This window comes from Mercenaria mercenaria, chromosome 16 (assembly GCF_021730395.1).
Source record: "Mercenaria mercenaria strain notata chromosome 16, MADL_Memer_1, whole genome shotgun sequence".
NCBI classification, from domain to species: domain Eukaryota; kingdom Metazoa; phylum Mollusca; class Bivalvia; order Venerida; family Veneridae; genus Mercenaria; species Mercenaria mercenaria.
Genome location: NC_069376.1, coordinates 73,657,695 through 73,674,461, shown reverse-complemented (window position 1 = coordinate 73,674,461; position 16,767 = coordinate 73,657,695). Strand labels below are relative to the sequence as shown.

Here is a 16,767-nt window from a genome sequence, read left to right as displayed (position 1 = left end):
GCGTTTTTGGAACATGGCATTCCCTGTTTGATATTTTCTTTGTTTTTTATAAGTATTATCACAGTCTTCTCAGTACGGCCAAAACATAATTAAATACTGAAAAGGGGTATATTCATAAAAACTGTGATTACACATAGCACAGAGTGTGGTGACATTTAAACACAGACAAACATATTGCAGTTTTATCCTGAAATGCAGTTAAACAGTCATTATATATTTCAGTACACAGTTTTTCGGAGAATGAAATATGGATATTTGTATATGTCAATTGTTCGCAAAATCTGGTCTTGCCTGGTCAGGCCTTGTCAAATAGTGGCTCACCGGGACAGGCCAGACCAGACCAGCCCATAGATTTGTTCCTCTGTTTTCGTGTGAATTTTGGTCGAATTTATTTATTTATTTATTTATTCTACAAGTAGTTAGTAATGCAGATTTTCTGTTTTATCCAAAAACATAAATATGCCCATACGCTTTTAACTTGCTATTATTAAAATTGCAATAACTCATAACACACAGTCTTCGTGAATCTATACTATCTAAATGATACTGCCAGCTAGACAGAATATGAAATAACATATCTTTGATAATTATGTCTCCCGCATGAAGTGGGGGCATTTTGATTTAGTACTGTCCGTTTAACATCACTAGGCGGATTAACAGGAGTGATCATTGCTAAGCCTAGTTGTACATATCGTCAGCGTTTTCCGGTTTTTCTGTGGAGTTATGGCCCCTGATTCATCAAATTTTATGATGTTTTGACCACTTCTACTACCGGTATATAATTGGGATGATTTCCACCAAACCACACTGGAATGAGCAGTGCCAAGTCTCATTTTGCATGTTGTCAGCATTCTCCGATTCGTTAATTTTCAGCGGAGTTATGGCTCTTAATTGATTGATCATTTTTTATAACGTTTAGGCCAATCAGCTTTTATTATTGGGCAGACTTGCACCAAACCTTACAGAAGTATCAATTCCTATTATATGTATTGACGGCATGTTCCGGTTGAGTTTTGGACCTTGCTTTGTTGTATTTTACCTTGTCCGGGCAATTACTCCAATACCACCGGGAGGAATTACAAAAAACGTCACAAAAATGATCATTGCCAAGCCTAGTTGTGCATATCTTAGGCAGGTTCCAGTTCGTTGTTTTTCAACAGAGTAATGACCCTTGATTCGTCAAATGTTTTGATGCTTTAGCCAATTCCCTTATATAATAAGGCAGATTTCCACTTAAGGCCAAGGAGTGATCAGTACCAAGTCTTATCATCGGCATGCTCTGCTTCAGTGATTTTCTGCAGAGTTATGGTCCTAGATTTGTCCTTTTTTACAGTGTTTACACTACTTGCTGTATAATATTATGATGAATTTCACCAAACCTCACAAGTGATTAGTGTGAAGCATAGTTATGCATATCATCTTCATTTTCAGCGATGGAATGATCCTTGATTAGTCTGATTCTTTGATCTGTGCTATATTTTTCCTTGTTGGAATTCCGCCAAACTTCATACGAGTTACCACTGCCAAGCCTAGTTAGGCATATCGTTTGAATGTTGTGGTTCATAGGTTTTCCTTTGAGTTATGGCCCTAAATTTGTAGGAGTTTACAATTTCTGCATCGTAAGGGTTGGGAGACATACGTTTTCCGTGAAAAACAACCTATAGCTGAATTTATTGTTTCAGTAAGGAGGTATCTACCAAATCAAGTATTTTGATGTGAGGACAAAAGCTAGTCCTAGACTAAACCAACCATTCGACAATAACAGGTGACAGAAGATGGCAACTGGCGGTTCCTGTGCCCAATATAAACCGGAGAACGAATACTTCTGCCGGTATTTCAGACTTGTGAATGAGACCGGTGCAAAGCCATTAAGAAAACTGCTTGAAAATGAAGCAGCAATCCGAAAGATGACTGTCAGCGCCTTTCTTGCTAATAAAAAACATACATTCGTAGCTCTGCTGCAACGAAATAAAATTAGACAGTTTCAATTTGATTTGATATTTCCAACCCAAGGAAACTTTGATATGAACAGTCTTGATGTAAGTTTATTGTGTTTTATAATAAGAAATGTATGTAATTTATCAAAAATAGGACGCAAAGCAGCCGAAGACCTTCGGCAAGCTAGAAACGAACTTTGCCATGATTCAAATCCGGAAATGCTAATAGCAACCTATCAAATAAATTTCTCAAAGGTATGTAATATACTAAAAGCACTGCTGAAGGAATGTGGTGATGCAACGTTTGAGGCAAAAACTGAACAAGAAATGAACGCTATTGATAAAGATCCAATCAGTCCCGCTCAAACACTTGAGCTCGTAAAAACTTATCTTGACGGTCAAAAAGCAGTGAAGTCTGTTAAAGAAAAAATAAACGATTTAGACAAAAAAATCGGCGAAACAACAAATGATTTGACAACAGAAATGAAAAGCCTCTATGCAACAGTTGAAAAACAACCAAAAGAAACTACAGATGCTGTAGAAAAGCTGCTGAAAGCGCATATAGGTAAGAAAAATGTAAATATTAAGTCGAGAAGTGAGTTCGTTAACAATGCGAAAATCGTAAAGCACAGAGCATGATTGGTGACTGACCGCTCTACACTTATTTGCTACGCTTTCCTAGTTGATGGTGCGATGATAGACTCCGTGATGCCCTTTTCCCTAATCCTACCTGAACGGACGGAGGGAGTGAAATTTTGTTTACAGCCCTTAAAGTTAGGCTCTTAGTGTTCTGACGTCAGACAAGTTTTTGAGTACATTGGTGTACTTGTACTTCAGACTGACCCTATTTTATATGTTTTTCTTTAAACAATCTTGTACTTTGTTACTGATGTTAGAGCCTTTCTCAGTTGAGGGCTATTTTTTTCGGTCACGTACTGGTTTGAAACCAGTTTCCTTCTGTCCGTCCGTCTGATTGTCCGAGCTAACATTTGCACACTTACGTGGCTATAGGAACAATAGACAACTGTACTTTTTCTTTGATGGCATAATTCCGTAAGCTTTTATGTAGCTATTTTTATTTCGTACCTAAAGGGAAAATAGAGAGAACAAAAGAGTAGCCACATAAATACCCATATATAGGAACATCCGTCATTCCATCCGTTCGTCTGTTCGCAACTTCGTGTCTGGTCAAAAACACATATTTAGACAACTTGTCATGCACAATACCCAGACCTTTAGCTTAAAGGTCAAGGTCCCAATAGTGTGTCAAAATTAAACATTCATCTTTTCCTGTCCAGTCTGTAAAATGTTTCAATATAAGCTCATGTGTCATATAGACCCAATTAAAAAATGTTGCTGTATTTTCTTCAGAATTACCTCCCTTTAATATGATAATTTCTTACATATCTTCCAACAAATTTGAAAATAAATGTTATTAAAATTGAAATTAAATAAATACGTTTTAATATTATCTACAGTATTAAAACCGATTCCGATGATTTTCTTTCAGAAAGGGAGGAGTCAACAGCAAGGATCCATCCTACGATAGAGCCACTTCGAAGTAAGTAGAAACAAATGTAATATTAAGCCGTAAAGTCAAGACGTAATTAAATTGTTCATAAAAAGCTATTGCGGTAACGTCTCTACAGATATCATAATGTTTATTTGTACGGTCATCCGACCAGTTAAATAAATCAATAAATAAAAATTAAAGTAATTAAAATATTTAAAAAACACATCAAAATGTCTTGGGAGTCAAGTTTGTAGGCAAAACGCCTCAAGCCCTAAATATTTTCGCATGAATTATGCATCATGACATTAACAGGCGCCAAACAACTTGACCCATAAAGTCTAAGTAACAGGCACACTTAATTGAAAAGAAAAACATATTTACATTTTATATAAATGATGTTGAAAAGATCTTTTGGAAGCATATATTCTAACCAATGGTATTAATAAAATATATCTACTTCATACTGATAAATAAAGCTTTAGCTAACAGGAACTTCACACTTCTGTTACAATCAAGCAATACCGTCTTCCGATGATATCAGAAGATAATCATAGTTGTGTCAGATTTGATAGTCTATATGTCCTTTTGCTTTACGGTCACCTCATGCGCGAGTGTCTTCTCATATCTTATCAACACTATACTAAGAAAATAAACAATTATTTATATTTTAACTGTTTAATTGGCTTACATTCGTTATAAATTTAGTGTTCATTCTTTAATTGTCTCGGACGAATAAGTATAAAAGTACGCAGTGCCCGGAAGAAACATCTGTTTTAGATACAGTCAAATGAATGAATTAAATCAATTTGATTTTCTAAAGATTCATAGTACTGTTTTATCACAACATGCCATCTACCACAAGTACAAATTACATTGCAGAACAAACCGAAGTCATTCTTAACGAGGTCTCTAATTTTGTACACACAGAACAGTTTCATGAAGCAGAGAATATGCTACTGTCCACTGGAAATGTAATAATAATAGGAGGAGCTGGGGAGGGAAAGACCTACACTGCTTTTGAGATTATGCGTAGGCATGGAAATGGAAATAATTGTTTACAGATTAGTAGCCCGAATGATGTTTATCTAATAGATCCTCGCATATTTGAATTTGTTTTTATAGACGACATATTTGGAAACAACGAGCTCGATGAAAGTAAGCTTAAATCATGGATTCCTGTACTGGAAAAACTTCAGCAGCTTGTAAATGCGAAAGAACTTAAGCTTATTATTGCTACTAGGGAAATTGTATTTAAAGAATGCATTCAGTCTTTAAATAAGTTTACAATGTTTGCGAGAAAGACAGTTTTGAGTTCTGGGAAACTGAGTTCCGCTGAGAAATTAGAAATTCTGTCAAAAGCATTAAACATGAGAAAAAGACTTTGTTCTGAAGAAATAATGCAAAAGTGTGTTTCGGCATTTAACTCAGATCTTGGATTTCCGTATATGTGCATTTTGTTTTCGTCAGATGATCAGTTTTTCCTTGATAGAGAATTGTTTTTTAAACGCAATCTGGTCATGAATTCTGGTATTGTGTCACAACTTACACCTTGTAAGCAGATGACCTTACTTTTTCTCTGGATTAAAGGCAAACGTTTTCCTGTTGTTTTCAATCGATCAGAGGAGAATGATGAAATTCTAATGAAGTTGTCAGACATTGTAAAATATAAAAAGGATATTGACACTATATATGATGAAATTCATAGAAATTTGAAGGTCATGGATGGTGTGTTTGTGAATGTTAGATCTGACGGATATCAGTTTGCTCATAATAGCATTTACCAGTCAACTGGTTTTTATGTTGCCCAAAAAGGACTTTATGACAAAGTTATACAGTATAGTAATTTGACGTTTTTCATGGAACATATTACGATTTCTGAAGATGTTTATCGCGCTGATTGTGTTTTCGTAAGAAAGCCTCTGTACCAAAATTTAGTTGACAGGGTGATAGCCGAAGTTGTTGATAATAACCATGTCAGGGAAATGGCAGTGCATCCATGCTTATCTAGAGACATACTGAAACTACTGATTGAAACATTAAAAAAGAGGAAACAATTAAAAGAGTTTTTGCTGTCTCGATGCTGTGACAGAAATGATCAAAGCTATCAGTCTTTTATTGCTTATTATTTAGAAACATGTTCGAACAAAAAAGAAAAGGTGGAAACTTCGTGTTGGTTTCTAGCACAAGTACTTGGTTACCTAAAGTGTAAAAGACATTTTACTCAGGTTCAAAAGGAAACAGACTGTAGATCGTATGAGGTACAACTTCATGCATGTCACGGCGCATGCAGAGGAGGAAATCTAGATGCGTTTAAATTGGTTCCGTCTGTTAAATTCAATAAAAGCTTTTTAGTCGAAGCCGCAGAAAGTGGAAACACAGATATGTATATACACGTAAAGGGCCTTTTAAATCCAGCGACTGTGAAGCAGGGTGAAGCTCTCACTAAAGCTGTAGAAAATGGCGATATAAAAATGTATAATGCAATCCGACGGGCCGGATGTCCTGTAACGACTAAGTGCTTACAAATAGCAGCGATGGCAAAGAATTCGGACTTAGTAAGGCTCATTACACATGATTTGAGCACCTCTCGTCCGTTTCGTGTCGATGCAAACGTAAGCTACACACTCAGCACATTATTTGATATGGATGTTTTTGAAACGTTTATTCAAAATGGAATATGTCCATCAAAGGAACACTTGTGGTTGTCAAGGAAGGGAAACTACAAGCTGGTAGAATCAATATTGTGGGATATGAAATATGCCGACAAACGTCAAACGTTTGACCCTAAGTTGAAAATATGGTCGGAGATAGTAAACGATACATTGTGGAGACAAGAGCTTGTCGCGATGGGAATTCTAGAAACTTCAACATTCCTGGAAAATAATATTGAAATGGGAAATGTAGAGCGAGTGAAAGAAATCATCCAGCATTTGACACATAAGAATGACTGGGACCCGGTAAGTCCCTTTGCGGTCAATCTGCTGAATTCGACTCTCCCGTCTAATATTCCAACATTTCATTTTCTTCTTTCTTGTGACGTCATACCTTGTGTAACCACATTATATAAAGCTGTTTTGACAGGAGAACTTGATGTCGTTAAAATGACTGTTACCAAATTGAAAACAGCCGGAAAGTTTGGACCGAACAACACAAGTATAAAACGAGCATTTTTACAGTCGGCTTTTTATTTGAACATTTACGAATTTCTTATTTCCGAGGGTTTACAGCCAAGTGCATACCATTTTCGTTTTGTGATTGAATGCCAGAGAGAAAATGTAGATACTTTGAACGTAGTACAACAGATGTTCAGCTTGGTGAGGAACCTTTCGGGTTTGAACAAACAAGTGATGCAATCGGCTCTTTTGGTTGCTATAGACAAGGAGGAAGTGTTTCAGTGTTTCACAGAACATGGCGTACTACTGCCATATGAAACTTTACCTACCATTTCAATAAGTGGGACTTTTAAAGAAATGGAAAGAGCAATTAAGCATTTAAAACGTCAGAATGTTTGGCCACCAGATGAAAACAACATGACCAGGTCATTATCCAATACATTCTATAAGCCTGATATTTTTGAACTGCTTATGATGGAGAATGCGATTGAGCGTAACGAAATGCCTATTTCAGTATATTCAATTTTGTTTGTCTGCCGTAAGAAAGAATTTAGCTTAATAGACAATTATATATCCACCATTCAGGAAAATGACGCGTGGAACCCAGAGGATATAGTTTTAAAATGTGCTCTTTTAGAGAGTAGTGAAGATAAAAATTCGTGTGAGATATTTAAAAGAAATGGAGTAAGGACAGATGATATATTGGACGATGCTTATGGATTTGGAAGTGCAGAGTTACAATCGTACATCATAGCTTCTTTAATACAAAAGGGTGAAACTATAATAAACTATAAAACGCTTAACAAATACATTGTTAGTTCTCTATCGCGTTATCAAGAACTTTGTTCTGAACAGTTATTAGATAGAGCAGTTGATGTCTGTGAGACAGTTGTTGTTTCTGAAATCACAAAGCACCTTGCACATTCTAATCCGAGTTTTCCACAGTTCGAAGCCGCGTCCGCTATCTTATCAAAAAGTTCTGGAAGACATGACCTGTATAGTATGTTTTTAGAAGCAGGCTTTTGTCCAACATTGGACTGTTTGTCAAATGTTGTAAAATATGGTTCCTTGGAAAATTTTCAGGATACAATAAAAATATTGAATGATATGGATAGGCTTCCAACTTCAATCAATACCGCTAGGAAGATACTGCAAGAATCTCTCCGGAGGAATGATGTGCGATTTTATACAATATTGTCGGCATATGGCCTTAAGCCTCAATATGAGGATATTTGTTTTGCAATTGAAAATGGATATTTGACAATCTGCAAATATTTGATAGGCGATTTGGAAAATGTTTCTGAAACGGGAAGTGAAAATGTTGTACTCAGAGTTCTAGAAACAGACGTGAAGCTGTACAAACGACTATGTGAAAGAAATATACAGTTGACATCTGCGCACCTTCGTCTGATACTAGATTCATATCTTTATAACGAGCTACCATTTGATCGTTTGGAAACAGTCATTAACGATTTTTTCTCTAATAATTCTTGGTCTTTCGAAGATCCGAATTTGAAAATACTTTATGATCGATCCAAAATTGATGATGCTCTTTGGAAAGTTTTGTTCGAACATACTGAATTTGCTATGAAGAATAGAATTATAACAGCGTTGTTTTTAACAAATTGCAAGGACTTGAAGGATTTCTTTAATAATTCTCAATTTGAAATAAACAGATTATTGCCAGATATCCTGAGGCAGCTATGTATACTCAGAAAACGCATACATCCGGACTGCAGGAAATTAATATTTGAAAGGGTACTGGCAGACGATTGCAGTTCAAGTTTGAAAATATTAGCGAGTGTGATGAATTCTGTTGACGGTAACACTTTTGAAATAGTTTATAGTTTATCTGATAGTGACAAACAAGAATTAGACAAAAATATCATCCAGACTGCTCTTGAAGAAGCCATGTTCTTAAAAAAGCCTGCAATTTATCTCTGCCTTCTGTCAGAATGCCACATAGAACCAACAACCTATTGCCTTTTATACAGCCTCTATCAAAAAAATGATCTCTGCTTTAACAGAACATTGAAAATGCTTCCACAGTCACGAAAAACATGCAAGGACCCTTATTATAAAGCAACACTCGCGTTGTGTTGTCAAAGGGTTGATCTGACTACATTTCGGTCACTTCTGAAATTTGATAAATTTTGCGATACTGAAATGTTGTTTGAGGCTTTGATGTATTGCAATAGAATAGCAGCTGACCAAGTTAAAGAAATACTAATGACCAATAGCCAATGGGATGTTACTTTCAAAGACTACTGGATTTCATCGGCGTTATTCGAGAAGCAGGACGATCCAACTATAATGAGTTTTCTGGAGTCAGATTACGAAGTGCCCGATGATTGTCTTTTAGATACCGAGACTGAATACCTACAACCAATCTCTGCAAACGTATCAAGCGTACCTGAGGGAAGAAACAGATACAGTGGAATTGGAGATTCTGAGCCTGTTTATGAAGAAATATTGGACACATTCTTTGACAACAGTGACGTCGGTTTATACGATTTAAACTAGTCAGAAGATAAAGATTGCATAGAAAAAGTGTCATTTTGCCTTGCATTTCAGGCCCGGCTCCAAGGGGAGAGGTGTTAGGGGGGTTGGTTGGTAGGCTGTACACCTGCCATCGGATGAGAAGTTACCTTTACTCATCAAAGTTTAGACCAAACACTGCACCAGAGGCAACCAACCATTTCAAACATATGATTCAAACATTTCCTGCCCCCCATTCCTGTACCTCCCATACCTACCCCCGAGGTTAAACAGCATTAGAGGTTCTACCAAAATGATGTCTATAGTGAGGTCGTTATATGCATCGGTATCTCCCTGCGTTCAGATTAATATTTAGGTGCCACCATTTCATACCTCTTCCGTTCCATATCCCCAGTCTACGCTACTCGCTTAGCTGGTGAGGCCTTCACCCTCAATTCATGCACCCCATGTCAAGGTTTTCTGTAACATTGGTAGAGCTCTACAAGTATCTGCATAATTTCTGCATACTACATCAATTGTTTACTGTGTGACTAACGGTTAGAGAGCATTTGCCTACACATTACAAGTGTTTGTAGGATTAAATATTTTTTCATACTTAAGACAATATATGACACATACAGTATATAGTTTCTAGAGTAAAATATAATTATCTGAACGTTATACACTGAAAAAAGCTCCCAAAAGTGTTCTAGATGATCTTTAATAACTGTCATCTTTTAAAAATGTTTTTGTCTTTGATTTTGCAATATATTTTTTAACAGACATGGTTCTACTATATATTCCATATCGACATTATGTACATTTTCATATTACTCTTGTTATTATTATCTTAGAAGTTTAGATTTGTGTATGTTTACATGTAGCGAGCCTCTTATGATATATTTCTGTTGATATCAAACTATAATATTGATGATATCATGACAATTGAAAAAAGTAAGTTTAGTTTTAGGATTTTTATTTTTGTTGAATAATGAAAATTTTGCAAAGGCGCATGTCACGTTTGTTATACAAAGAAAAATGACAATTGCAAGAATAGCACTTTACATGGGCGGATTCAGGACATAGGTTTAGGGGATGGGGTTGAGTTACTGGGATATTCAAGGGAGTCCGAGAGCATACCTCCTAGGGAATTATTTCGCAAGTATACCTCACATGGTGCAATATGACATAGTCTGATATGCATATTAGACGCAATGACATGTTTTTCATTTAAAACAACATTTTGACCAAGTTGATAGCTTTTCAACTGACTACACCGTTCAAACTATTTCAGCAATTATAATTGGTACTACTATAAAGTTTTGCGGGTGAAGCGCCTTGAAAATAAATTTTGACTAAAATGACTGTCTCAGTTTAAGGCTGGATTTCTTTTTGTTGTGGGTTGGGATTGGGATGGGGATGGGTCGTCGTTAGAATCCGCTCTTTCTGTGTTACAATTAATCAGAAAGTGGACATACTTTAAGATTCATGAAGGTTCATTATTCCCTTATATATGTCATATTAGTAAAGTTATAACAGATTCTTATTAGTATGTTCGTTTGATAATGAATGCTTGTAATTTTATCAAAGAACTACGAAATATTTGTATTTTTACTGGTAAGGTTTCTTTACTTACGCAAATATTTTATAGTATGTATAATATGTAGTATTACTTATAGCATATTATAGCCTACTTTGATTTACGAGAATTATTACACTGGTTGGCAGTTGTAGCAATACAAGTACATGTGTTGACTTACTGACTTACTAGTTGACAGTTATAGCAATACAAGGAAGTCTTTTGACTCACTGGCTTGCGTTTGTTGTATACTGTCCACAGGCGCGATCAGACCAGAGTTCGGCTGTTCTGTTCTACATATATGCAAGAAGCAAAGTAAAAAGCAGAGATAATGTATTTCTTGGCGGAGCCGAAAGTGTCCCAAGCGGTCATTGTCAATAACTAAACAGCAACCCAGATACGCCTGCTTAAGCAATTGACACAGGCCTCTTTTTCAGGCATTTGATGTATTATAGTAAATTGTTAGTAAGTGTTTGTATGTTTTTATTAATAAAACATTCAGCTTGTCTTATAACATATATTTTGCATTAAGTCAGATTTTGCATATGAATGTTTGTATCAACATGTATGGTAGTTCTGCACGTTTGATTAACCGGAAGTGACGGCATAACGTCATTTATCCGAAAAACCTACAATACTGCCTTGTGGTTGCTAAACGGGCAGCATAAACGTTGCCGAGAATCTGTTTTATTATTAATATATTATGTCCCGTATATTAAGGTTCTTTCTTAAGGTTAACTTGACAATAGATAGATTTTGATGTAAAATAATTCGAAATGATAACTTTAAATGACTAAAAATAACAAAATCTACAACTATGAAAAGTTATAATATCGACATTGTGGAACTTTATATATACGCGAAAATGTCATCAAATGTGCGATTCTCCCATAGAAGCCCATTATAAAAATTGACCTGGCGGACTTATATTTTCAAATCAGTCTAACAATAATCAAGCGCAATACCGTCTCATTGGCTAAGTCCACTAGGAAGCACTGGGGTTGAGTACAGACCGACTCTATACTCGGTAACCCGCTTGAACGGTATAAGTTAGTACACCAATCGTACCTTCCCTGTTGAAGAGCTGAACTCCTCAAACACCACTAAGAGGCAGGGTTTACTGGTTCCTTGCATTTCATTACAGCGCACAATGTGCAGGGGGAAAACAGTTTTACATATTTCCAGGGCCCAGTTTTTGATTGGTCAGTTACTTTAGAGGTGGGAGTAAGTATCATTTATACTACAGCCTATCCCTTCCCTAGAGCTTCGACGTGAACTTGGCCAATTTTAGACTGGCTGAATTTCCTCCGGTTACAATTATGCTTTATAACGAATACGGTATAATAAAATTCTACATTTTAAACGTGAAGAACTACCTTAAACAATTTAAACACTTCAGTAATGAAGTAAAGAATTAAGCTATTTATGAGGATTATTGTATATAGATATAAAACCTGTATTTTGTGAACATATTGTTTCTTATTAGTTTTTACCTAATTATAGTTCCACGAGGGTTATACTGTTGTGTTAAAAAAGGTAAAGCAGTTGCCCAAATAGAGTGTTTGCATAATTACAAGGTTTGAAATACTGCACATCAACTTACAAGGTCAGAGAAATAAAGGGATGTAATGAATACCGTGGATTCAATTTCACATTCTTCTTTATAAATCAAGTATTCATATATTTAACAACTAAATGAAAAATATAATTACAAAACAAGGACTTAACAAATAAATAACATATTTTATGCTCATAGCGATAACAAAAATGCAGCAGACACATATAAACACTCTCGTTATGGTCCTTAAATTCTAGTATAATTTTAATATCCCCGTACCGCCAATATTCGATCAATTAACTAAATTCGTCGTACGTGCATTTTTATACTAAGAAAAATTTCAACGCAAACGATAAGATGGTAAAAGGTAACCATTTTTACAATAAGTCTAAAATATTAAGTTAGTACTCACCAAAACCGGTAGTACACGATCTATTTTCGATCAAGGGAAACTACTACAATAATCAGTCCGTTTTCATTACACCGCACACATAAGAAAGCGCTGCACACAAATTTATACTGTTTGTAACTGGTAAACATGTGTAACTTTTGAAAACAATGAATTTAAAACACAATCTTAAACACATTTACAAATTACTACTCATTCAGTTTTCAGAGTTGGGACACAGAAATGGAGCCCCATACCTGAATACTCAAGAAGGAAGGTGGCTCCCCATTACACCTGTCTCAACACCCAGAAATTCAAAAATGATGTAGGGAAATTTAGTTGTGTCAGGGGAGAAATGCTTGCAAATTATGCATTTTTCCTCTTCACCAGTCGTTAAGTGAAATAGCACCATGCTGAGATTTCCTGCCCCTTTTCACTGGATTATCAGATGTACTGGCCACACAAGATTTCACAGTTGCTCCCTTTCTGTTGTTACATTTTTTCTGCTTGTCCTTGATTTTGTTTATAATTTCATCTTCTGTGATAGGTTTTCTACCAATAACTTTGCTAAGCGTGTTTCTTTTATTTTAGCAGTTTGAACATTTTCGTGAATTTTGCCAACCTTACACAAAAGTTTTCAGCTGATTTCTGTGGATGAAGGATTCTGGGATTTAAAGGTCATGGCTGGTGCAACTACTGAATCACTGACAATATTGAATAGATGGGTTCCACATCTCTTGAAAGCTGCATTAATATTTGGCACAGTGAGAGTAGATGAATACTCCTTGCAGGCTAGTTGACAGATATCTGGTTATTAATTGCCCACCAGACTCTCTCATGTACTTCTGGCAAGCAGAATTTCAGGCAACCTCGAATTGTCCAAAACAAATCTAATCAAGCGGTTGGAGAATGTGCGAAAGTGAGGCGACAAAACAAACAGTATGATTTTCGGAGACTTGGCCCATGTTGCCAGCCCAAGAGAGCAGTGTGACTTGTGACCGTCGTACAGAACTAACAAATAGTGATTATCACGTGAAGGAAGGTATTTCAACAAATGATCTTTCATGTACTGACAGAAACTTTCAGTATTTGACCATCCACTTGATTAGAAAATGGTCCATGTTCCTAGAGCAGAGCCATCTATCAATTATGCGTGCACCTGGGAAAATGAAAAATAAGAGTAGTTGTTTGCGACTTGCCTGAAGTTACAGACTGTCTTGTAAAATTCTCCAGCGACAACCTTTGGTGGCTTGTGGTCGGTAGTCAATCCTTTTTTCCTTCTCATTGAAGATTCTGTTTGGTTTCTTTTCAAGATTATATTTCACTAAAATTCTTTTAAGTTATGTGAAATAATTGTCAACTGACTGTCTAGTTGCTCGTTTTGCTCTGACAATCTCCAATGCTCTTTGCTTTTTCAATTTAAGTTCTGGCCAGCGTGCTAAGAAATTATAAAGCCGCTTATCAGATACAGGCCTATCATCATTTGTTAGTAATCTGTCGCTAAATTCATGGTTTCTTGGCGGGTATAATCACTTCAGCTATATTATTCAGGTGTTGAGCCAGCTGCTGCTCCTGACTAACGAGTGGACACACACCTTACTTAACAGTGTCCAAACTGATACGGTACACCATGTGTTACTGAAGCCTTTCTTATAATCAATGCCTTATTTTTGACAGCAAGGTAGGCTCTTGTCCGGTCATCTGTGTCATATGACCTATAAGGTCCTCTAGCAGATACAGGAGACTAAAAAATGACAAATTCAGGATAAGTGTACTGGAATCGCATCCAATTATTATCAAATTAAATTCTAATAAGGAAAGTGAATGATAAACATAGTCGTGGGTGTGGGCGTAACATTTTTCGGTAGGTACACGTTGCAGGATTTAGGCCCTGGTAAAATGCATTTCAAGCAGACGGAATGTAAACAGTTTATATAGTAAATAAAGGGTGAATACAAATTGCATTTTTGGGCGTAGTAGATTCCAGCCATTTTGATTTTTTTTTCAAATATTTAACGATGTTTTACCTTTCTTATCTCCATTTTGGAGAAGAGAACTGTTTGACAGTTGTAGTTGTCCGTGTAAACAAATGGTGCGCGTGCAACCGGTGCATAGGTCAAATAAGGTAAAATATAAAACATTTCCGGGGCAGATCGAATATAAGTTGTGATCGAATTTTGGCAGCACGAGGATATATGATTGCTTTTCGGGCAAATATGAATTTTATATAATTAAATATTTCTTTAACTTTGTATATATTTTTCTGTATTTTATGTGAATTTCTTAATTTCTTAACTTATCGTATAAAAAATCTCTGTCCAGTTATCTATCTGATTATATAGCCGGATGTAATTCATTGTGAGATTCTGCACTACTGTTAGAATTATCAATCACTGTGAACGAATGCCTCCCTTCTTTATAGATGTTAATAGAGTACAAAGTTTTGACAAAGCGCGTACTTCAACAACACAGCAGCAACATACATTAACACTATAATGTTACTTCAAAATGACCTTTAATTGTATTTCAAATACATAATGTTTGGCTTACTTCGATTAGCTTTTGTCCAAACTCAAACTTTGAATTAATGAAATTCGTGAAGTGTGTCTAGCTTTAGGTGTAAATTACCGTATTCTTAGAAGTGCGCTGTTTGTTAGACTGTTTTATTACCTGAGCCGAAATACTAATGATCAAATTCTAGATAGAATATTGCAAAAGATTTGTTGTTTCAAATAAGTAACTGTTCAAAGATGTTTTGTTTTGAAATATTGATTCTCTCAGAATTTATGAAAACAGTTGTGTATGTTAAAGATTTAGGGAAACAATTCGTTAGTTAGGTTTGGAGTACTGATGTTATAATTGCGTCTTTCGTAAATGTAAGGGTTAATGCTGTATGCATCCACTATCATAAGCATACTGAGAATATTGCAAACTTACTGATTTAGTTTTCTGTTGTCATCATCTTGCTGCATCATTCTTTTGTATTAAAAGCTTATATAATTAAATCAATGTTTGTATTTTTTCAAGTAAAGGTGTACTATTCGTACACTACTGGTTGAAAAAGAAGATTTGGGAACTATAGGTTTGCACCTCTTCTTGTCTGGACCACAACCCTGCCATCCATTAAAGGATACTGATAAAAGTGTATTACATGGCTAGAATGTTTCATAACTAGACGACGCTTCAACAGCAGTGTAACACTTGGAGGTCAAAGGTTAACAGGGTCTAACCATAAGATGCTTTTGTATAAAGCACATGTCTCCCCAGTGCATAGTGGTATAAGCAAGAAGTCATTAGTAGACAGGAGCGAAAGTCAAAGAGACACTGATGGTTGGCTGCAATAGGGATAATCTACTTTGCATGTTTTCCATGTTCAGGCCCCTATGACCTTGACCTTCAATCGAGTGATCCCAAAATAAGTAGTTGTCATTTACGCTGCATGTCCAATCATCCTATCAAGTTTCAACGTTCTAGGTCAAGTGACTCTCAAGTTATTGATTGGAAAGCGTTTTCTATGTTCAGCCCACTGTGACCTTGACTTTTGATTGAGTGACCCCCCCAAAAATAGGTGTCATTTACTCAGTAAGTCCTATCACCCTATGAAGCTTGAAGGTTCTAGGTCAAATGGTTCTCAAGTTATTGTCCGGAAATGGATTTCCATGTTCTGTCAGCTGCGACCTTGACCTTTAATAGAATGATCCCAAAATCAATAGAGGTCATCTACTTTGCATGTCCAATCATCCTATGAAGATTCAACATTCTGGGTCAGGTGGTTCTTAAGTTACTGACCAGAAATGGTTTATCATGTTCGGTCCCCCGTGACCTTGATCTTTAATAAAGTGACCCCAAATTAATAGGGTCATCTACTCTGCATGTCCAATCATCCTATGAAGTTTTGACATTCTGGATCAAGCGGTTCTCAAGTTATTGATCGGAAATGGTTTTCCAGGTCATACTGCACTAAACAATAGTCCCTATATATTCTATATAAAACTGACATTTTTTAAAGAGCTACCAAACCTCAATTTAAAGAGTTATGATAAAACTGATATAAAAAGACGAGAAAAGTAGGGTCATGTATCTTCTAAGAGAGATTTCTCCTGTCACATTTGCTTACTGTAAAATCACATCAAAATCACACTGCTGTGACCTGGAGGTACTACTCATACTAAAATTGAGTTTCACTTCACCAAATACAACC

At 35.9% G+C, this 16,767-nt stretch overlaps 2 protein-coding genes across 2 annotated transcripts in view; one reads left to right on the top strand and one right to left on the bottom strand.

Annotated features, from left to right (window-relative positions):
- The window catches only part of LOC128549797 (uncharacterized), a 57,539-nt gene extending 41,979 nt beyond the window's left edge, over positions 1-15,560 (top strand). Inside the window, exons 2-4 of the mRNA XM_053527448.1 lie at positions 1,683-2,502; positions 3,448-3,498; positions 4,330-15,560. Of these exons, the coding sequence (XP_053383423.1) occupies positions 1,776-2,502; positions 3,448-3,498; positions 4,330-9,086 (5,535 nt within the window). The 5' untranslated portion in view covers positions 1,683-1,775 and the 3' untranslated portion in view covers positions 9,087-15,560. The remainder of the gene's footprint in view (positions 1-1,682; positions 2,503-3,447; positions 3,499-4,329) is intronic.
- The window catches only part of LOC123541111 (uncharacterized), a 166,188-nt gene that overhangs the window by 57,531 nt on the left and 91,890 nt on the right, over positions 1-16,767 (bottom strand). The window lies entirely within an intron of this gene.